Source organism: Narcine bancroftii, chromosome 1 (assembly GCF_036971445.1).
Source record: "Narcine bancroftii isolate sNarBan1 chromosome 1, sNarBan1.hap1, whole genome shotgun sequence".
Lineage (NCBI taxonomy): Eukaryota > Metazoa > Chordata > Chondrichthyes > Torpediniformes > Narcinidae > Narcine > Narcine bancroftii.
This window is the reverse complement of record NC_091469.1, coordinates 58,212,224-58,236,094: the sequence shown is the minus strand read 5'-3', so window position 1 is coordinate 58,236,094 and position 23,871 is coordinate 58,212,224. Positions and strand designations below refer to the sequence as shown.

At 43.4% G+C, this 23,871-nt stretch overlaps 1 protein-coding gene across 7 annotated transcripts in view; it reads left to right on the top strand.

The window, feature by feature from the left end:
* Positions 1–23,871, top strand: part of dmrt1 (doublesex and mab-3 related transcription factor 1) — a 147,102-nt gene that overhangs the window by 71,804 nt on the left and 51,427 nt on the right. For all 7 annotated transcript variants that reach the window (XM_069927747.1, XM_069927794.1, XM_069927764.1 and 4 more), the window contains exons 3-4: positions 7,277–7,563; positions 10,341–10,361. In XM_069927747.1, coding sequence (XP_069783848.1) covers positions 7,277–7,563; positions 10,341–10,361 — 308 coding nt within the window. The remainder of the gene's footprint in view (positions 1–7,276; positions 7,564–10,340; positions 10,362–23,871) is intronic.

Sequence of the window (23,871 nt, the reverse complement as noted above, 5' to 3'; positions counted from 1 at the left end):
ACATATGTAAGGCATGACTCCGGCAAGGACATCGTGGTGGCTGACGCACTGTCCAGGCAAAGGATCCATGCGCTATCAAGTGGAGTGGACTGGTGGGAGTGCAGCAGAAAGATGAGGAGATGCCCCATACAGGACTGCCATTTCGGGAATCTAGCTCCAGGACATCCCAGTTGGCACAGGTAACACCAACCTCCTATGCAGTGTGGCCACTGATCAGGTCAGACCTATCGTCGAAACAGGTTTTAGACCATCCACAAACTGGCTCACTCGTCCATCAGGACCACTGTCCGGCTAGTGACCAGAAAATAAGTGTGGCATGGATTGCAACAGTCAAGGGGCAGCAGCACACCAAGACCCCACCTCAGCACTTCGAGCCTGCAGAACAAAGGATCGACTACATCCACGTGGATATTGTAGGACCCTTGCCGGTATCCCAAAGTTTCTGTTATTTGTTCACTATGGTCGACAGCTTCGCCAGGTGGCCAGAAACAGGCCCGTTGGCAGACACATCCACAACCTCGTGCATCAGGGCACTCATCTCATCCAGGGTGGCACGATTTGAGTTAGCGTCCCACATCACATCGACAGAAGGGCCCAGTTCACCACCTGTCTGTGGTCCGACCTCGGCAGTCTATGGGGTGTCCAGCTGCACCACACAACAGCTTACCACCCACAGTCCAATGAGTTGATGGAACGCTTCCACAGGTACCTCAAAGCTGGGCTCATGACCAGACTCCAAGGACCCAACTGGGTAGACAAGGAGAACATCAACATTTCTTTGGCCGAACTTGTCCACGAGTTCCACTGGTGATCCCGGCAGAATTCATACCATCCCCAGGCAGACAGCAGGACAACTCTGCAGTGTTCCTCAGCAGACGAAGGGAAAGAGTCGGCAACCTCGTTCCAATTCCACCTTCCAGGCACAGTCGTGCGAGGACCAACATACCCAAAGACCTCCAGGATTGTGAGTATGTTTTCATTTGCAGGTGTCCACATCGTCCACCGCTTCAGAGGCCATAAGAGGGTCTGTTTCATCTGCAACAATGGGGCCACGTTAGAGCTGGAGGTCGGAGGCAAAATGGAGGTCTTCACCACAGACAGGCTGAAGTCGGCACACCTGGACCTGACGTGCCCGGTTGAAACACCAGCACCCTACTGAAGAGGCAGGCCATTGAAGTCTGCAGAGACTTTACCTCCAGGCACCAAGGACAATAACAAAGACCATATTGGTCTTTGGTTGAGGGGGGTGGGTGGGTGGGTCATGTGAGCCGGCGCTCTAGGCAGCGAGCGCAACCAAAGGCCAGCAGCCCACACTGTGACACTGGCCCCAACAAGCAAACCAGCAGGTGAACAGCAAATGCAGCTTAAAGGCCAGCAGCCCTAAAATGGCACTGGCCTTGCTGTGCAGCCAACAGACACTGAGCCCTAATAAAACTCATAGCTTAACCTGACTACACTACCTGTGTGTGTGTGTGTCTTTCAAGAAGCACATGGCTACAGGATACAAAATAATACACTTTTTTGTTATTATCAATTAAGTGTTTATTTAAGAGATAAACTGGGTCCAACAATGTTATTACCAAAATGTAGTATGTGAAAATGCTGATTCACAACAGACATAAAGAAATTTATTTCAGCTATGTGCTCTTTATTGCAGAAGGAGACTCCTAAAAGGGGTCCAGACTGATTTAAATAAACATTGATGAACAAAATTGGTCAGAGTTAAATGTTAGATACAGATTAGCTCAATATAACTTTTTACATCAATTATATCTCTCACCACAGAAGTTAAATAGATTGAAATCAGGATTATCAGACCAGTGTTTTAGATGTGGCCAGGTGATGGGTATTTTTTTTAAACATTCTTGGACCTCCCTTAAGTGAGAGCCTTTTGGATAAATTTGACAACTTTTTTTAGAACAGGTTACAGGAATTAAATTCTCACAAAACCCAATTTTATCTTTATTACGTAATATTGAAGGGATCTAGTGCTCTTTATCCCACAACCTCTTTATCAAAAAGAATTTGTAATGGGTTAATGGCAGTAGAAGAAAATGTATAGCAGTAATATGGAAATCAGACACCCATTTAGATATGGAGCAACGGAATGCAGATATGGAGCAACGTACCTACTTATAATCAGAAATGAATGAGATATATTTTTTGAAAATTTGGTGCCTGTATTTACAAATTGAAGGAATTAACTTATAGATGTTTTCCCTAAATTTTGAAAACCTCTAATCTCTTTGGAGGTATTAAAAGATGCAGAGCTGTATGGTGAGGGGTGTTCTCAGGCAACCAGGTTTATTCTTTTCCTTACTTGTATTTTCTATGCTTTTTACTTTTTTATTCTTGGGGTTTTGTTAAGAAAGGGTTTATAACCATCATTTATAATGGACTTGATATTAATATTTGATTATTGTATTTTATATTTGGCTATGATTACATGTATGAAATTTTTTTTAATACCCCAAAAAAAAGCTAAAGTGTGATATGGAAATTGTGACCTCTTCTCGGCTGTTTTCTAAGAAAGGATCAAAAGGGAGAATCCTAAGAGACTTGTGGAGGGAAATGATGGGATCAGCCCTTAATGGATGTGGTAAACATGTGGCTTGCTCAGGTCCGAAATGAGAAGTCACAATATTGATCATTCTCACTATAAAACCAATATAATTTGGTAGAGATTCCCACTGGTTTAAGGCTACTTAGGTAGCTTGTCAGGGTCAAGATTGATGAATTTCTTTAAATATATTTAAATTGATGCAATAAAAATTTAATATGAAACAGTTATCTTACTTAATTTGGAAACACATGAATTAGAATCATAGTAGCATAGAAAGATACATCATAGAAACAGACTCTTTCCATTACTTAAAGTTGAAGACTATTAAAAAAAATGAATGACTCTCCCTATAACATTAATAGGAAGAGTTAATTGTTTAAAGATGAATATATTTCCAAGAAATCAATTTATGTTTTCAACGTTTACCTGTATTATTACCACAGAAGTTTTTCCAAGAATTAAATAAACATGTAAGGAAATTACTTTGGAAGGTAAAATGTCAAGCGTCTCTACAGAAAAACTAACATGGAAATATGAACAGGGAGGTTTACAACTCCCTAACTTTAAGAATTATTATCAAGCGGCTCAAATGAGATTCCTGACATCTTTGAAGAAGTAGAAAAGTCGGCATGGGTTAAAATAGAACTAGATAAGATAGTAGAAAGGTTAGCAGAGGAATTCATATAGAAATGGAATTCAAAATTATTAATTGGGGATAAAGAGACACCATTGTTGAAACATTTGATTATTATTTGGAATAAGATGAATAATCAAATTGGAATAAGAGGAAGTATATCGCTTAAATTGCCTTTGATACAAAATCAACTTGCACCTTTTTTCAGAATTTAGTTTTAATTACTTGGTTCAATAAGGGCATTAAAAATATTGAAGATTGTTATGAACAAGACCAATTGATGTAATTTGAACAATTGAGGAACAAATACAGAATACCTAATAAAAATTTTTGTTTTTTCCAACTGAGGGAAAAATGAGGTTCAGAGTTGTGGTTACCTTTTTGTAGCAAGGTGGAAACTGTTATTAGGAAACAATTTACATCAACAATATCTCTTACTTCAAAAAGGAACTATTAAGCAAGGACTGCATAAATCTAGACAGAAATGGGAGTTGGATGAATATTAATCTTGATGAACAAAGATGGTCTGATCCCTGTCAAGACCGGAAAGGGCTTTGGCAAATACTAGAGCGCCTCGGATGCCCCCCAAAGTTCCTCAACATGGTTATCCAACTGCACAAAAACCAACATGGTCGGGTCAGATACAGCAATGAGCTCTCTGAACCCTTCTCCATTAACAATGGCGTGAAGCAAGGCTGCGTTCTTGCACCAACCCTCTTTTCATCTTCTTCAGCATGATGCTGAACTAAGCCATGAAAGACCTCAACAATGAAGACGCTGTTTACATCCGGTACCGCACGGATGGCAATCTCTTCAATCTGAGGCGCCTGCAAGCTCACACCAAGACACAAGAGCAACTTGTCCGTGAACAACTCTTTGCAGATGATGCTGCTTTAGTTGCCCATTCATAGCCAGCTCTTCAGCGCTTGACGTCCTGTTTTGTGGAAACTGCCAAAATGTTTGGCCTGGAAGCCAGCCTGAAGAAAACTGAGGTCCTCCATCAGCCAGCTCCCCACCATGACTACCAGCCCCCCCACATCTCCATCAGGCACACAAAACTCAAAACAGTCAACCAGTTTACCTATCTCAGCTGCACCATTTCATCAGATGCAAGGATCGACAACGAGATAGACAACAGACTCGCCAAGGCAAATAGCGCCTTTGGAAGACTACACAAAAGAGTCTGGAAAAACAACCAACTGAAAAACCTCACAAAGATTAGCATATACAGAGCCGTTGTCATACCCACACTCCTGTTCGGCTCCAAATCATGGGTCCTCTACAGGCATCACCTATGGCTCCTAGAACGCATCCACCAGCGTTGTCACCGCTCCATCCTCAACATTCATTGGAGTGACTTCATCCCTAACATCGAAGTACTCGAGATGGCAGAGGCCGACAGCATCGAATCCACGCTGTTGAAGATCCAACTGCGCTGGGTAGGTCACGTCTCCAGAATGGAGGACCATCGCCTTCCCAAGATCGTGTTATATGACGAGCTCTCCACTGGCCACCGTGACAGAGGTGCACCAAAGAAGAGGTACAAGGACTACCTAAAGAAATCTCTTGGTGCCTGCCACATTGACCACCGCCAGTGGGCTGATATCTCCTCAAACCGTGCATCTTGGCACCTCACAGTTCGGCGGGCAGCAACCTCCTTTGAAGAAGACTGTAGAGCCCACCTCACTGACAAAAGACAAAGGAGGAAAAACCAAACACCCAACCCCAACCAACCAATTTTCCCCTGCAACCGCTGCAACCGTGTCTGCCTGTCCTGCTTCGGTCTTGTCAGCCACAAACGAGCCTGCAGCTGACTTGGACATTTACCCCTCCATAAATCTTCGTCCGCGAAGCCAAGCCAAAGAAAAGAAGATGTAAATTGGTTCAATATAATTTCTAACATCAATTATATTTAACACCAGAAAAATTGAATAGAATGAAATCAGATTTCTCAGATCACTGTTTTAGATGTGGTGGAGAGATACGGTAGGTTTTTTTTTTAAACACTTGACTCGGTCATATTCTAAGGTAAATCCCTTTTGGGAGGACTTTGGGAGATTTTTAGAACAAGTTATAGGAGTGTGTTCCCATTAAACCCAGATTTATTCTTATTGGGAATATAGAAATTATCAATTTATCAAATGAAAATTGTTAAAATAGTATTTGCAGTAGCAAGGAAATGTATTACAGTGACCTGGAAATCAGATTCACATTTAGGAATGGGAAAATGGAATGCAGAAATACAAAGTTGTATCCCTTTAGAGAAAATTACATATAATTTAAGAAATAAATATCTTGTATTTTTGTGAATTTGGAGCCCTTGTATATAAATATTAGGTATAAATGTGTAGAAATGTATCTTCCAACCTCTCGAGTCCTGCTTTTACCTTCTTCCTTGGCATGAAATGACTATATAAGATCTGTTTAATTCCAATGTGATGCTCCAGGCAATCCAAGATACCATACTATTTCTTAACTTTTATTATTTTTTTTTTCCTTTTACTATGTATAACCTTTGGCATATTTTTTATAAGGGTCAAGAGGTGGGGATAGGGAGGGGAGGAGATATAACCATGTAATAAATGAAACTCTCCAATTTAAATACTCACTGTATAATGATTTACTAATTACATGTATGGAAAACCTTGATGAACTTGATGGGCTCTTCAGTGCATGGAGTCTGCATTGACCATCAATCCACACTGATCATAGTTGATCCATTTTTAAATTCTCCCTAAATTCTTGTCAACTCTTTCCATATTCTGACATTCACCTATACACTTACGACAACTTAGTGACAAATTGGCCTTCCAACCAGCAAGTCTTTTGGATGTGGGAGGTCACCAGAGCACCTGGTGAAAACTCATGCAAGCACGAGGGGAATGTGCAAACTCCACACTGACAGCACCTGAGGTCAGAATTAAACCCAGGTCATCGCAGGGCAGCAGTTTAAGCTACATCATTGTATTTCCCATGATAATCTCGTGTGCCAAACGACAGAAGATTAGTTCTGGTAAATGGGATTGCTATGGATGATTGGAATGAATATGTTTGGCCAAAGTACCTGTTTCTCTGCTAGATGACTTTTAGTCTTTAAAGTCTCAGCATTGTAATGAACAAATGCTGTTCGCTAGAGTCTTCTGATGTTTATCGGAAGATGATTGTCATCTTGTGTTACTTATTTTGCACTTGAAGACAGGATCTATGAATCTCTCAAAAGAAAGACCAGTGAGTGCAGTTTGACACATGAGCCATGGCATATTACAAAGAAGGTTCAACAATCTGTTTCACAAATTCTGAATCAAACTGGAATGGAAATAAATAATGCAAATGAGGTCAAAGGGGGAAAGGTTTAAGGAACAAATTGTAAGCATAGTCCCAAGAAAACCCCTAGTGAGGGAGGGAGGAAGGGAAGAGATAAGTAGAGTGAGAGAATGCAAGGTTAGCATTGGAAATAGGTGTGATAATTTTAATTGTATGCCACAGTAAGAATGACTGTAATTGTTGTACTCTGTGGATATTTAGAGGTGAGTTGAACATTATGATGTTAATGACGCTACATCCCTTCATTTTTCCCCAACATCCTCTGTAAATTCATTATTAAATTATTTCTGACCCTTTAAATTTCACTTTAACATTATTTTTCTCTTCAAATGATTTAATTTCTAGATTGTTAGAGCTTGCACCTGGAGTAAGGAATAATTAAGCAAATGAGTTTAAACAAGAGTTTTGTTATTTGCATTGGGTACCCCAAGAGTAATCAGGTGTGATCATCAACCATTTAGAAGTGGCTATAGAGGTCCAGTAGCCCCCAACTTCTCCGGGCAGTGTATCCAAGGCCCAGTTTCTGACTGAAATTTGCAATACAAGATTTCCTTTCATTAATGTCAGTGGATGTTCTTACTGTTATTACTGACTAGAAATGTATTACATGATCATCTCCAAAGTTTGCAAAAAAATGTCTAAATGCAATTTTTCCTGATCATACACTTTGTATGTGACTTTCCATTATTGGTTGAAATGGGAAAATGTACATAATTTTAACTTGAGATTCAAAACTTTATTTCATCTTTTTCCAGAGGGGAGATTGCATCTCCAGGATATCCCTACTATAACCAGCAGAGGGCACCTGGAGGCCACTCCAGACTTGGTAGTGGACTCTTCCTACTACAGCAACTTTTATCAGCCGTCTCTCTATCCAGCTTACTACAACAATCTTTACAACTATCCCCAGTACCAGGTGGCGGTAGCAGGAGATTTACCTGCTTCTGATATGGGTTCAACACTGGGAGGGACACCTGTGAAAAACAGCCTTCGGGGACTCACTACATCATTCGTATCTGGCCAATCAGGAAATCAATGGCAGGTAGGATTAAAATTCATTTTCTAATAATGTTTTATTACTATGATTTTGATTGTGTATAATTATGTTAATAAGGTGTTTTTGTATTCATTAGGGACTTTAAGAATAGTATGTTTTGAATGGTTATGTGAAGGAAGTTTGGGGCATTTTTTTCTGATCCTTTCCCCAAGGAATGTCCATTGCCCAGCTAGAAGAGTGAGGAGATTAGGGATGGAGCCAATTTGGTCTTTGGTTTCTTTACAATTGAAGCTTCCCCAGTGAATTCAGGACTTTGAGCAAGGAGCATAATCGCATCATACTTGGAGGGTTTTTACACCTGTCTTTATTTCCTGTGATAAATCCAAAATAGCATTTCTCCATACTAATACTGGGCTAGTCTCGGAGTCGCTGAACAATCAAAGTGTCTGATAATGAACCCAGGAGCATTCCCAAGGTAATGAATTAATGCTCTGACCATCACACCCTTGGGCCTGGTTCAACAGTAACCAGAGGATCTGAGGTACTTTGGGTTTTTCTCCTATTATGCCCAGTAGGTCCGCAACTATGCGAATAAGGCCCACCCTCTCGTAAAAGCCACCTTCTTTCTCTTGTCGGCAGAGGCCCAAGAGGCCTTCAGCCACATCAAAGGCGATATTGTCACGCCCCATTCCAGGAGAAGAGAGCTATGCGTCTGACTTTGGCCTGGCTGCCACACTTAACCAGGCGGGCAGACCACAGCATTTTTCTCCCGCAAACGTTAAGGCCCTGACATCCACTATTCCTCCATCAGGAATGCATAGGCCTGGAGGCACTATCTTGCCGGCAAACGATTTACCCTGCTGACTGACCAACGTGCAGTTGCTTTCTTGTTCAATAACAAGTAGTGGGGTACAATTAAGATCGACAAGATTCTGAGGTGGAGAATCAAACTCACCTACAACTATGATATCTTGTACAGGCCCAGAAAGCTCAACGAGCCTTCAGATGCCCTGACAATGTGCAAATAGATTGTTTATAAGCCCTCCACAGCAACCGCTACCACCCTGGGGTCACCAGGTTCTTCCATTTTGTCAAAGCCTGCAATCTCCCATATTTGGTCAAGGACATCAGGACCGATGAGCAGAAATGACCAGGTGTGTGCAGAGTGCAAACCACACTTCTACTAGCCAGACAGGTTGCAATGAATTTGGGCCACCCCCCCCCTTGGAGAACCTGAGCATGGATTTCAAGGGGCCTCTGCCCTCTTTGAACTGCAGCATGTACTTCCTCAACATCATTGATGAGTACTAATGTTTCCCTTTTGCCATTCCCTGCCTGGACATGACTACTGCCATCATCATTAAAGCCTTGTACAACCTCTTCAGCCTGTTTGAATACTCCCATGAAATTCATAGCGACCGGGGATCCTCTTTCATGAGTAATGAGCTGCGCCAATATCTCCTGGCCAGAGATATCCCCATGAGAAGGACCACCAGCTACAATCCCCAAGGGAATGGCCAGGTGGAAAGGGAGAACACCACTGTCTGGAAGACGGTCCTCCTACCCCTGAGTTGAAAGGCCTGCCTGTCGCCTACTACCAAGAGGTCCTCCTCGAAGTGCGCCATGCAATCAGATCCCTCCAAAGGACCGCCACGAACGCAACCCCACATGAAAGGTTGTTTCTCTTCCCCAGGCAGTCTGCGTCAGGGCCGATGCTGCCATACAGGTTGAAGTCCCCAGAACCAGTCCTGTTCCGGAAGCATGCGAGAAGCCACGTCTGACCCACTGGTTGAGAGGGTCCTCTTCCTCTATGCCAACCCTCAACACTCCTTTGTGGCATATCCAGATGGGCATGAGGACACTGTGGTCATCCGGGAACTGTTACGTGCAGGAGACCCCAGAACTCCAGCTGACCAACCTGTACATCCAACCCCCATGATCATCCACCACATACCATGTCACCCTACCCCAGCCCTCACCCCATCTGTTTCAGTTCAGTCACCAGACCATCCAGGAGCCAACAGCTGAGCCACAGCTGACACTATGACGGTCACACCAGCGGACAAGACCATTCGACAGGCTGAATTTGTGATGGATATGGAACCTACTTCATCCTGCCAGACTTCTTTTAAAAGAGGGAGTGAATGTGGGGGAACCACTGTTAATACTGGTTGTATGTGTATGGGTGGCCCACCCTTTGCTGAATGTACCTGTGGCTCCTCCCCTTGATTCCCCTTATAAAGGCAGCAACACCATAAACTTCTCCCCCAGACCAAGCTCTGGTCTCAGGTCAGCAACAGGAGACGTGCCTTCTCTTTTTATGGTAATAAAAGCCTATCAGTCAGGTAACTTCTAGTCTGTAAAGTTATTGATAGCGTATCAGTATGAGATGAAAAGTAAATATCTTAAATGCACCGAGCCACCTGAAGCTCAATCACTCTTGAGTTCAGTGGAAGTAGGCTGAGGTGTGCAGGCATCCAGAATGTGAGGTCATCATTAAGTTGTAAGGCCAACATTTCGCCTGTTTCACCATTGGCAACTGGGTTTCACAGGATTCCTAAAACCTGACATTGGAAAAGACAAGGATGACTGTTGAAGTATGGTAGGGAAAATATGAATGCTTTTACAACACTCTCCGTGGGGCAGGAGGAACAGAGTACCTCCCTTGCCCAGCTATCAAGTTCCATCCCAAATTCCTGTTGGTCCGTATTGCCTCTTGCTTTGATAACTTTTTAAAAAAAAAAACTGGCTGAGTTGATCAAATCTTGCATTGAATATATAGAAGAAAGCATTTATTTATATTGTTTTTTTTTAATTTTCAGAGAAATGAAAATGATGAGAAAGTGAGTACATTTTTGTTCTATTTATATGACTCTGCATTTCAGCTTCCTCTCTGCCTTTTCATCTAATACCTTCACTTTTACCCTCTGGTTTTGTCCTCCTTCACTTGCATGTACTAATTATGCATTTCTTCTTGCGTTTTTAATCCTGTCTCTATCTGAGATTTGCTCGACCACCATTTTCTTTCTTGTGACTTAGTTGAACTCGACATGCTGAACACTACATCATGGCTCCTTTTATCATTTGGCTGACAGACTGATGGCATTCATGCATTGACAACAAAACTTTGTCAAAATCTATAAAATATACACTGCAGAAACATAAATCATATATATTTTATAGAGAACAGCAGGCCATGTATACATTATGGTGTGGCAACGTGCATTTTTTGCAACGGCGAACCAGCCCCACTTGTCACGCGTGGTTGGCGGGGCAGCCGCGGCAAGGACAGTATCACAGGACCGTCCCTTCCAGTCTAGACTGGAAGGTTGTGTACGCACTTGCATCATCTGGACGCAAGCACCAAGATGTTAGAGGCGGGACCGAGAACAGTCTTAAAGTATGCAGCACAGAATTCAAAATAAATCAGTTATGGTACTCAAGCTCGCAGCCTGTTGTCTCGGTCTCTTTGCTGCGCTCGTTCACAACTCACTACAATGGATGAAATTTCTGGCAGGGTCTCAGTGATGATGCTTAGCTTACTGAAAATTAAAAGATGCTGCATTTGGAATATCAAGTACTGCGAAATACAAAATTAATTGTATTACAGGTTACATAAAAATGTGTCAGGAAATCCAATTAGATGGGTGATATTCTGGATTCTGGGAATTAAAATCCTTAAAAACCTGTCCCCGCTGAAAATGCCTTTGAACCAATAGCTATTAATAAAAAATCACATCTACACAATACAATTCAAATCGTGACTCCACCAGGTTCCAGAAAGTCACTGCTGGTGCTCTCAATGGGAAGAGAGCAATTTGGTTAAATTATAAGCAAGGTAATGTAAACAAATTGCATGTCTTGTCATACATAGGAAGTAGGAACAGGAGTAGGCCAAAAATGGCCCATTGAGCCTGCTCTGCCATTCAATACGATCATGGCTGATCTAATTTATCACCTAACTCCACCTACCTGCCTTCTCCCCATATCCCCTAATTCCTCTATTATGTTTAATGAGGCAGCCTCAACCACTTCCCTGGTGAGAGAATTCCAAACATTCACTACTCTCTGGGAAAAATTATTTTTCCTCATCTCTGTCCTAAATCTACTCCCCCGAATCTTGAGACTGTGTCCTCTCGTTTTAGTTTCCCCGGCCAGCTCAAAAAACCTTACTACATCTATCCTATCTATACCCTTCATAATCCTATATGTTTCTATAAGATCTCCTCTCATTCTTCTGAACTCGAGAGAATACTGCACTGGAATGGCCCAAGACATTCAGTGAAAGGAAAACTCCAACTCCAAGCTTGAAAGAAAAAGTCCTGATTGTGCCATTAGGCCACAGAGAAAGTCTGACTTGACCAGAAGGAAATTAAATGACATCAAAGTATCTATCCAGTTGATAACCAGTCTGAATTACTTTTTCTTTAAGTTAATCATTAATAAGATCAATTGAACATACTTCTAAAAGTAGCATCCAAAGCACCAAACTCTGGCTTTCCACACATATTTAAGAGATCCTCTTTCGTAACTGCATCTTACTTACGGATTTTTTTCAGTGTTTACAGATTAGTTTCATTCCTTTCATTCTGAGGCCATTGCCATTTAGGTGTGCACTTGATGCAGGGACCATTGTCTGCACTAGCTATCACCACCTTGGTCTTCACTATTCCACTAAATTGACTGAGGAAGAAGTTAGTAGACTAGAGGATAGTTGCAAAAGTAAAGTGACCCCAAACTATCCATCAAATGTTTTGTATGCCACAGTTGCTTGCACTTGTACCTTTGCTTCACAGAAGCTTTTAAGAAAATACTGTTTTCTCTGATCATGGAAAAATGCATGCTTTCAAGCTGCAAATTGCTACATTCATTCTTAACATAAAGTATGTCAACAGGAACCCCAGACACCACCCGCAACACCTTGCTTATTAGCTTTGATATATCAATATGCATTTGTATATCTACAACCTATGTATCCTGTAGGGTTTCTAAAGCATTCTGATAGAGGGTAACAGGACACATCCTCTGCTAATTCTACCACCTACCACATGATCCCATCACCAGACACCTCTCTGTTCCTCCCCTCTCCACCTTCCACTCTACTGGCGACCCCCCCCCCCCCATCTACTCCTCCCTTCTACCAATCTCCCCATTGGCATCTACCCCTGTGACTGCAGGAAGTACTTCATTTGTACCCATGGCTCCTCCCTCACCACCATTCGGAGCCCTAAGCAGTCCTTCCAAGTAAAGTAATTTGTGAATCTGCAGAGTTCATCTACTGCACCGGTATCCTGTTGATCAATGAGACTGGACACAGACTGGGCAATCGCCTCATTGGGTACCTTGGATCTGCCTGCCACAATAGTGTGGATCTGCCAGTGGCTACCCATTTCAATTCCCAGCCCCATTCCCTTGCTGATATGTCTGGCCATGCTCTTATGCACTGCCAGACTGAGACAATCTGAAAACATCTCATATTCCATTTGGACACACACCAACCAGGTGGCATTAACATTGACTTCTCCAGTTTCTTTTAGCCCCCTCCCTCATCTTTCCTATATCTCCTTTCCTCTAGCTGATTCACTCTCGCTCCCTTTTCCCTCTGTTTCCTTTTCCCTGATTCTGTTTCCACAGTGCCCCAAACAACCCCCCATCTCCCTCCAGTCAATTTTCACCTTTCCTGCGCCCCATCCATATCCAATTAACAGCTTTGTCTGTTGGTCTGTACTTCTCCCCTGCCCATTCTTCCCTCCCCAACCTTTTAATTCAGGCACATGACTACTTTTTACTCATCTTGATGAAGGGCTCTGTCCCGAAACATTGGTTGTATACAGTATCTTTACCTCCTATGGATGCTGTGAGACCTGTTGAGTTCCTCCAACATTTCTGTGTTTTAACAGGACATATATTCCTGTAAGCTTAAAAATGTGCAGTAATGTCCGACTTCCAATTTCAACCAGAGTCCTCCCAGGGATGTTCTTGTCCTGCACTGGAAAATAATATAAATTATTTAAGTTCTGAAATTATTTTCACTGTTAACATACAGGGCATGTGGTGGGAAGATTAGTTCTGCCCTACTTATTCTTGAATTGCATTTTTTATAGGGGTGTGTGTGTGTGTGTGTGTGTGTAGGGGAGCAATTACCTTTGTTAGCAGCTGATTATGTTGTTGGATATTTTCCAGACAACCACTGAGAGTTTAATGTTGATCCTCAGAATTGTTCTGTTTTTTTAAAAAGATTCAAGATTCAATTTATTGTCATGTAATAGAAAGTTTCATATTACACAAAATAGCTTTTGCCTCCTGTCAGGCAGACAGATTCGCCAACGGCAGAAATTGCCTGAAGCGCCTCTTGCAGTCCGAGAAAGAGAATCAAGAGAGTTCTCCCTGAGTCACCAAGTGTCCACGCATTCATATCCAGTGCTCCCGTAGCCACACAGAGTCCAGTCCAAACCATTGGCAACCTGAACTCCAGATCCAAATCTCCAATATGATTAGGAACCCTTCAGCGCCCTCAGCAACCTCTCACACGATGGCTCTGATACCTGGCATCTGCCTTCAGCCAGTTTTGAGCCAGTCTCCAGCAGACTGCTTCCAGGTATGATTCCCTTGACTGCAGTCTCCAGCAGTCCCCAGCCTCTGAGGGTTCCTCACCTCAAGTCACTGGCAGTCCTTCAGCCATTGAACCTCTCACTGGTCCACCACTGTGGTCACGAACCCATGGGTTGTCTCCTCTGCTTCTCAGTTGGGGGGGGAGGTCTCTCCTCTGGTGTCCTGTACTAATCCTCTTCCCTGGAGTCTGTAACCGCTTGTGGCTGCTGCCAATCATAGATGCCACCATCTTGGGCTCAGAACCCACGATAGCGGGATTTCAAATAAAACTACCATCAGCTTTTTAATGGGCCATTCAAAACTTGTACGGAGCAGACGGCAGTCGGACTGGGTTGTTGGACCCCATGAGTGCACTGTATCTCTGCTCTCCATGGGTCCGCACCAGCTGCAGCACTGCCATTTTTTCATAATCATAATTAAAAATAATCATACATTTAAAAAAACTGTAGCTTAGTGTAGATTTCTTTGTTTTTCTAGTCAAGATTTAACCAAGAACCAAAATAAATGGAAAGTGTTATGAGTCCAGAGGACCCCAAAACCCAGCAACAATAGAAATTAACCAAAACAAATGCTTACTTAAACAAAAGTTGCTTTTAATTATCTTTAAACATGAAAAGAGGATCACACTTTAACTTATTACTATTAACTTAACCTAACATATCCCCCTTCTAATTCTAGGTGCACATGTATGTAATGTGTATACAAGTTCAGAAAAGTTATTTAATTCACAGTCCAATCTCACTTCTCATTCCTCCAAGTTCACTGGTTGCAGTAAGTTCTTATACTGTGCACAGAATTTAATATTTATGAATTTCACCAGGCTTTGGTGCTTGAAAAGTAAATGATTTCCGCTCAGGAAGGTGCTTGTTGATTTTCAGAGAGAGATTTGTTGCTCATTGGACACCCACACCTGATTCCTTCTGATCAGCCACTTTAGTGTATTGCCAAAGAAACTTGCCCCATCAGGGTATTCCAGATGATAACCTCATTCTTTCAGGTCACCAGAGTTCATTTTTGTTTTCCTTATTTCAAGTGAAACATTATGCAGCCAGTCCTCTCCTCTTTTATGGACCACAAGGGCTTTCACCAGGCTGAACTAAACTCACAACCTGTCTTCAAAATGGGGTTTACAAACTTCCCAGCTTGTCCTGTTCCAGTCCCAGCTGCTGCTGCTGAACTGTAGAACTGAATTCTCTCTCTCACTCAGAGAAAACTACATGACCCTCTTAGAACTGCCAACTGCACTCAGATAGACTGCAGCTCCGGACCTAATCTTCCAAGTTCGTTCATCTGTTGCTTTCCAAAACAATCCATTACTCCACTGCATGTCCAAATAACACCTACTCGCGAAGTCCTTGTAGGCTTTCTTCAAAGCTTTTGCAAAGGCACCTGGAGCCTGGTCTGTCTTGCTCAAGCAGAGCTCTGGCATTTTAAATGGGGTCTGTTTTGAAGTGTTTGTATGTGAACTACAGTAAAAACCCTGCCACAATTTATCTCCTTTAAAACATTTCTATATACAATATAAAATATAACATAATCTGTCACAAAAAAGAACTAGAGAAGTGTAAATATATAAAGACATATTTGTATCACAGAACTAAAATAAGGCAATAATTTTAAAAGAAAATTTAAATTACAAGTATGAGCCACTTAACATCCACGATATGTTGTGTGAAATTTGGCGCTCTGCAAAGTGGTCATGAAGTTACCATATTACTGTATGCAGTTAGCAAAGCTATATGGGATACTGAACTTGCACTAGATTAAACTGGTTAATTTTTTCCTCTTTTTAAACTTTTATGTAAACACTTTCTTTGCCTCTATCACCACAATTTAATATAGAGGATCAGGATCATCCACATCACTGTTCTCAACATTTTCCACAGGAAGAGTTTCAGGTTGAAGGACCTGGCTGATGCTCTTGGGGAGGTTTTGGGTTCTTCAGGAATATGTCCAGTGTTGTTTACCTAGTTTGCATTTTCTTCAGACACTTCATGAGCATTCCTCTCTATCAGTGAAAATTGGTCACTGTTTGGGTCCATCTCTTCAGCTAGCTGTTGAGGTCTGAAAAGAATTTGGCTAACCCCTTGACAGTGACCCTCTTCTGCACCTGTTCTTCTCCTGTTTCCTTTTCCCTTGCCTCTTCTTAGGCTATTTGCTCTTGCTCTTTCTCTAGCTCCAGCAACTTTTAATTTGTTTGTTCCTCAGGAAGCAACCACCTCGAGGAAATGTCCTCAACATCAATGTCTCGGTTCAGGTTGTTGTTTACCATGTTGACAACAGCACTATTAATCCTTGCAATCTTATCTTTTTCAAATCCCTTAAAGTCATGCACATACCACTTCAGTATAGGTACACTCCATTTTATGAATACTCGCTTTACGAAAATTTGCTTTTATAAAGAAACCTGTGTTCACTTTTATGAAAGGATTTGAATAGGTCTTTGCTTTATGCCATTTTGGCTTATGAAAGGTTTCATAGGAACACTAGTTTTGTAAAGCGGTGAATACCTGTAAATTTTTTTTTCCATATGCCATTCATGCACTCTCTGGTCACATCATCCCAGGCCCAAGCAAGGATCTTTATGCAGTGGAAAATGTTGTACTCCTTCCACAACTGCATTAGTGTCTTTCCAGTGTCATAAATTGCAGCAACAGTCTGAGCAAAGGTTCTCCTCAGGTAGTAGACCTTGAATGCTGCCATAACCCCTTGGTCGATTGGCTGGATTAAAAAGGTGGTGTTTGGTGGGAGGAACACCACTTTGATATTGGGGTGGAGGTCACCAATGAAAGTGGGATGTCCTGGAACATTGTCTACAATTAGCAAAATCTTGAAAGGTATGCTTTCTTCCAAGCAGTACTGCTCCATTTCACTGGCTTAGCAATTTAAGAAGGGCATCCTGAAACAGCATTTGTATTCCAGAACTTTTTATTGTTCCTGTAATTAACCATTAATGTGTGTTTGTTAATGTTCTTGAAATCCCTGGGGCAGTAGATCTCAACCTTTTTCTTTTCACTCACATACCACTTTAAGTATTCCCTATGCCATAGGTGCTCTATGATTAGTCAGGGATTGTTTAAGGTATTATGTGAGTGGAAAGAAAAAGTTTGATTGTACCTAATTGACTCATTATGTGCATGGTTTCATATCTCCAAATGAAATGGGACAATGACAATTTTTTCTCAAGTAAAATATTTCCGTAACAATTGGGTTTAGAGCAGTAGTTCTCAACCTTCCCTTCCCACTCACATACTACCTTAAATCTTTGGTTTGGCTTCGCGGATGAAGATTTATGGAGGGGTAATGTCCACGTCAGCTGCAGGCTCGTTTGTGGCTGACAAGTCCGATGCGGGACAGGCAGACATGGTTGCAGGGGAAAATTGGTTGGTTGGGGTTGTGTGTTGGGTTTTTTCTCCTTTGTCTTTTGTCAGTGAGGTGGGCTCTGCGGTCTTCTTCAAAGGAGGTTGCTGCCTGCCGAATTGTGAGGCGCCAAGATGCACGGTTTGAGGCGATATCAGCCCACTGGCGGTGGTCAATGTGGCAGGCACCAAGAGATTTCTTTAGGCAGTCCTTGTACCTCTTCTTTGGTGCACCTCTGTCATGGTGGCCAGTGGAGAGCTCGTCATATAACATGATCTTGGGAAGGCGATTGGTCCTCCATCTGGAGACGTGACCTACCCAGCGCAATTGGATCTTCAGCAGCGTGGATTCGATGCTGTCGGCCTCTGCCATCTCGAGTACTTCGATGTTAGGGATGAAGTCGCTCCAATGAATGTTGAGGATGGAGCGGAGTCAACGCTGGTGGAAGCGTTCTAGGGGCTGTAGGTGATGCCGGTAGAGGACCCATGATTTGGAGCCCAACAGGAGTGTGGGTATGACAACGGCTCTGTATACGCTAATCCTTGTGAGGTTTTTCAGTTGGTTGTTTTTCCAGACTCTTTTGTGTAGTCTTCCAAAGGCGCTATTTGCCTTGACGTGTCTGTTGTCTATCTCGTTGTCGATCCTTGCATCCAATGAAATGGTGCAGCTGAGATAGGTAAACTGGTTGACCGTTTTGAGTTTTGTGTGCCCAGTGGAGATGTGGGGGGGGCCGGTAGTCATGGTGGGGAGCTGGCTGATGGAGGACCTCAGTTTTCTTCAGGCTGACTTCCAGGCCAAACATTTTGGCAGTTTCCACAAAACAGGACGTCAAGCACTGAAGAGCTGGCTCTGAATGGCAACGAAAGCGGCATCGTCTGCAAAGAGTAGTTCATGGACAAGTTGCTCTTGTGTCTTGGTGTGAGCTTGCAGGCACCTCAGATTGAAGAGACTGCCATCCGTGCGGTACCGGATGTAAACAGCACCTTAAATAATCCCTGACTAATCAGAGCACCTATGGCATAGGTGGAAAGAAAAAGGTTGAGAACCACTGCCCTGGGGTTTTCACTATGCTGAATAAGAAATGGCTTTGTATAAGAACCACCCAGAGCTAGCACTAAACTTTATATCGTAGTCTGGTCCTGCTTTCAACATATAAATTACTTGCTTGGTATAGTAAAGTTTATTAATGTCTACTTGCAGTCATGTAATGAAATACAAAGGTCTGCAGATGTTGTGCTTGTAGTAAACCCTTGAAGAAGGGCTCCAGCAGTTTTGTGTTTTTAGTTTATTTGCATTAATATGATCAATCAGGCACTGGAAACCCAGTGATAAATGGTAGTTTATGGATTTACCTAAAACTACTTGTTTTGTGATGTTAGACAAAAAAATATATTGAACTTAATAAACATAATGCCTTTTAATTTGTGTTTTAAGGATCTCTGCTGTCCTGATCCTATGACGCTTGATCAATTTGTGAGGTTCCAGGATTCGATTTGGAATAATTGGAGAAAAATTAAACCTGGAATGATTTCTTTTCTTGATGAAGCATTTTAGAAATATACTTTTATCAGTTTATCTGAGATTGACCACTATGATCTGTCTTTGATTTGTTGAAATTTTTTTTACATTGAACCACATGTTATGTTAATGCATCCAACTTCTGATGTGCAGTTTCCAGGTAAATAATAACAGGATCAAATTAAAATTGAGAGAAAAGAATAGAATCCTTACAGGGGTCTGGATGTGAAGAAATGTTGTCGAGGTAGTTGTGGGAGTTGGTAGGTTCGTTTATATGAAAAAAAAAACATTTGTCTCCTGAGATGGAGACAGAGATCAAGGGGAGAGTGTCACCGGAGACAGACCAAGTGAATTTGAGGTCAGGTTGAATGTTAACAGAGTCGCAGCTCCTACCGCTGGGGAGGTTATATTCAAAGAAGAGGCACTACGTGAGTGAGTTCAACACTATTGTGTTGGCAGCTCTGCTTATAAAAGGCTCAGAAGCCCATCTCTGATGTAATCATGCCACCCAACTGGTGGCATTACAATCCGCTTCCTGGGTTTGGTTATTTAACGCTATTCAGTACGCCCCTCTCGTCCCCTGGTTTGGCTGCTTCCCTAGCTCCAGCCGATTGGCTGCCTCTGACCAGCCCATCAGAATGGCGCACTGCAGCCGCATGCTGCTGAGTCAAACGCCAACTTCGAAGTGCGTAGCCAGTCTTGGCTGGCGGTGTAGGCTGCGGGCTCCTAGTGTTGGGTTGCCGCTTCGGGCATGGCATGTTCGGCGACCTGCTGCACGATCCCCTCCCAGATCGGCACTAGGTGAGACCTTGTACTTGAGAGGCCTGCCCCTTTGGCGTGGGGTTGGGTCAGGGATAGGCTGGTCAGAGTCAAGAATGCCGGCTTGACGTGTAAGTCGTATTTCTCCCCAATATCCAAAAGACATGTTGACCCGTTGTATCATATAACTGAATTACTAATGGTGCACTGTACACCATTTTGGCTGCAGAAATCTCTAGGTCCTCTTTAGGAGAGGCCTGGATCCCCAGGAGTACCCACAGGAGCTCATCCGCCCAGTTAGGTCCATTGAATCTGCGTTAAGATGTCAATGAAATCACTCCACCAAACCATTGGCCTGAGGGTGGTAAGCCATGATATGGTGGGGCTGAGTACCCAGGACATTAGAAGATTAGATCAGAGGCTAGAGTTAAATTGGGAGCCCCTGTCTGAGGTTATATGCTCTGGAAACCCGAACCTAGCCACCCAGTTGTGCAGGAGGGCTCTGGCACACGTTTCCATAGAAGTCTCTGGCAATGGGATGGCTTCCAGCCATCTGGTCAACCTGTTTACTAGGATCAGTAAGAAGCGTGCACCTCTGGATATTGTTAGGGGGCCACCAGATCTATGTGGACATGGCTGAAACTGCGTTGTGGCAGTTGAAATGACTATGGGGGTGCTTTAGTGTGGGTGTGGGTTTTCAAGGCCTGGCACTGTGTACAATTACTGGCCCACTGGCTGACATCTTTGTGGAGGCATTGCCAGACAAATCCGACCAGCAACCATTTTGACAGTCGTTTTTTTGGCGGGGTGTGCCAGTTTATGTATGGCCTCAAAAATGCCACTCCTCCAGAAAGTGGGAATGATAGAACGAGGGTACCAATGGACGTGTCGCACAGGACGGTTTGCTCCCCAGGGCCAAGCTGTACATACTCCAACTGGAGGCTGGTAATCACACTGCGATATGCGTCAATGTCCTTGTCTGCTGCCTGTGCGGACAGGCAAACATGAAAGCCCAAAAGCTTGGGTTAGTAGCTCCTTGATGGGTGATTCTTCCCTTGTTCTGAAGGTTTCTGGAGGAAGTAGGTAATGCGTCCTGCCTTGTCCTGCTTGAGGGTGCCGCCTACATAGTAGAAGCGGGTGTCGTCGGTGGTGATTTTCCATATGGTGAACTGCACCTCGGCTTGCTGGAACCACACCATGGCTGTGATGTCCAAAAGCTGGGCTGCATTGATTGCAGGCTGGTCGCTCATTCTTCAGGTCCACTATGCCAGTTGGACCAGTCAGGCATCACTTCTGTAGCGGCTGCTACTGCTGGAGAGGTTATTATCAAAGAAGAGATACACACTATGGGAGTGAATTCAACACTGGTTTATTGTGCTGGCAGCTCCCCATATAAAGCCCATCTTTGATGTCATCATGCCACCCGATTGGTGGCATTGCGATCCGCTTCCTGGGATTTGTTGTTTAGTGCTATCCGGGGAGCGGCCACTTGGTGAGCCCCTCTCATCCCCAGGTGTGGCTGCTTCCCTAGCTTCAGCTGATTGGCTCCCGCTGGCCGGCCCATCGGAGTGGGTCGCTATGGCCACATGCTGCTGAGTTGGGTCCCAACTTCAAAGAGCATACCTCGCCTCAGCCTGCTGTGCAGGCCGCAGGTTCCCAGTGTTGGGTCACCGCTTCGGGCATGGTGTGTGGTGGCCTGCTACAAAATAAAATGCAAAAGTAATAGTCCTTAAATGTCCCTGATTGAATTTGTTGTTGGGAGTCTGATAGTGGAGGGGTAGCAGCTGTTTCTGAACCTCGTGTTGCGAGTCTTATGGCATCTAGGCATCTTTCCTGATAGTAGCAGTGAGAACAGAGTGTGTGCTGGGTGATGTGGATCCTTGATGGTTGCTGCTGCTCTCCAACGGCATCATGTTCTCAATGGTGAGGCAGGTTTTGCCTGTGATGTCCTGGGATGTGTCCACTTCCTTTTGCGGGACTTTATATTTGGGGGTATTGGTATCTCCATACCAGACTGTGATTCAGTCAGTCAGCACACTTTCCTACACATGTCTGTAGATATTTGACATGGTTTCTAACATCGTACCAAACCTCCGCAAACTCCAGAGGAAGTGGAGATACTGATGTGCTTTCTTCATGATGCCATTAGTGTGTTTGGACCAGAGAAGATCCTCTGAGATAGTGACTCCCAGGACCTTTCCACTTCTAATCCCCCAATGATCACTGGATCATACACATCTGGTTTTCCCATCTTTATGTTATTTCTTCTGTTATAATTTTCCATTATATCTATTTTTTGAGCTAGTAGTTCTTGTGTCTCTTTAGTTTGTTTATTAGATTCCTCCAATTTCTTTTTTAAGTCTTCTACCTCCATTTCTGCTGCTACTGCCCGCTCTTCCATCTTGTCCATTTTCTTTCCCATTTCTGTTAAGGTCATATCTATTTTATTCATTTTCTCTTCTGTGTTGTTTATTCTTCTTCTTAAATCATTAAATTCCTGTGTTTGCCATTCTTTAAATGACTCCATGTATCCTCTAACAAGAGAAAGTATATCCTTTATCTTGCCTTTCCCTTCTTCTTCTATTTCACTGTACTCTTCCTTTTCTTCTTCCTCTGGGTTGGCCATCTGTTGTTTCTTTGTTGCCCTTTTCTTCTCTTCTTTCTTGTTTCCATTGTCTTCTTTGGTCTCTTCTTGCTGCAGGTGTTCTGCAGCTGTCGTTGCCGGCTGTGGAGATCGACTCCCCAGCTGGTCCCCCCTCCCGTCGGTGTGATTTTTTTTCATGCGCATCGCACATGCGCGTCTGCGCACTTTTACTCGGCTCAGCGAGCCATTTTTGTAGTCCTATTTCTACCGACCTGAGGAAGCGGGCTTCTCTCTCCACAGCGGGCCTCTTCGGACAGGTAAGGCCTTCTCCTTCTTCCTCCGTTGTCTTCTCTTCTTCTCTTCTTACCGTTGATTTTGTTTTTTCTTTTTTTGTCGCCATCTTCTTTCCACCTTTATACTCACTTTTCTTTAACTTTTATTTCTGTGCCTTTGTATTTTCTCTTGTTTTTCCCGACTTTTCTGGAGAGGGCTGGAGTTCACCGTCCGGCCACTACTCCATCCCGAGACTCCTCCCTGGTTGGAGGACCCCGAGGAATCGGTTCCCCTGCACGATTTGACGGGAGTGTCGTCCTTTAATCTCCGTCCACGGCGCCAAGTCTTTCCCCTGGTTTTCCCATCTTGAAGTCAACAATGAACTCTGGTTTTGGTGACGTTGAATGCAAAGTTATTGTTGCTGCACCATTTGGTTAAGTTTGTAAGCTGACTCATTGCCCTTTTTTTTATACCACCCACTACCATGGTGTCATCAGCAAATTTGTAGATGGTGGTGTTATCATACAGTCATAGGTGTAAAGCGAGTAGAGCAGGGACTAAGAATGCAGCCCTCTGGTCTCTGGTAATGATGACATGATCTGTTCTTGCTGCTGCCATTCGGAAAGAGGTAGAGGTGCCACAAGACTTGTACCACCCTTCATTGAATAGAATAAAATGACGTTAAGTTATGTTAAACAGCTTATGTTGTGGGTCTGCAAAGTGGTCGACATTAATCCCTGTGGTCAATGGGACTATCCAAAAGGTCAAAAGATACCAAGGGGTTGAAAGGGGGTCAATTGAACTTTTGGGGTCCCCTCCCTTCTGGGCCCCCCTCCCTTCTGGGTCCCAAGGCGTAAGCCTACTGGGTACAACAACATTTTCATTCTAAGATCGTACCTCTATCTTACCTAGGATTCTAGCAAAATAGTAAGTGATCTCCCATTCTATGTGCTAAAATATACCACTTTATATTCATTGGTGAATCCTTATCTTCCAATTATTTGCCCTTTCTGCAAATTTATTAATATACAGACACATGATCCTTTATCCGGATATCTAAAATCCGGAAATCTCCAAAATCCGGCAAGTGGGGAAAGAGATGGCAGCACGGGTTGGGCGGCTGAGGGGGGGGGGGGGGGGGGGGGGAGACCGGCAGCGCGAGTCGGGCGGGTGAGGGGGAGAGACCGGCAGCGTGAATCGGGCGATTGGGGGGCAGGAGACCGGCAGCGTGAGTCGGCCGGGCGAGA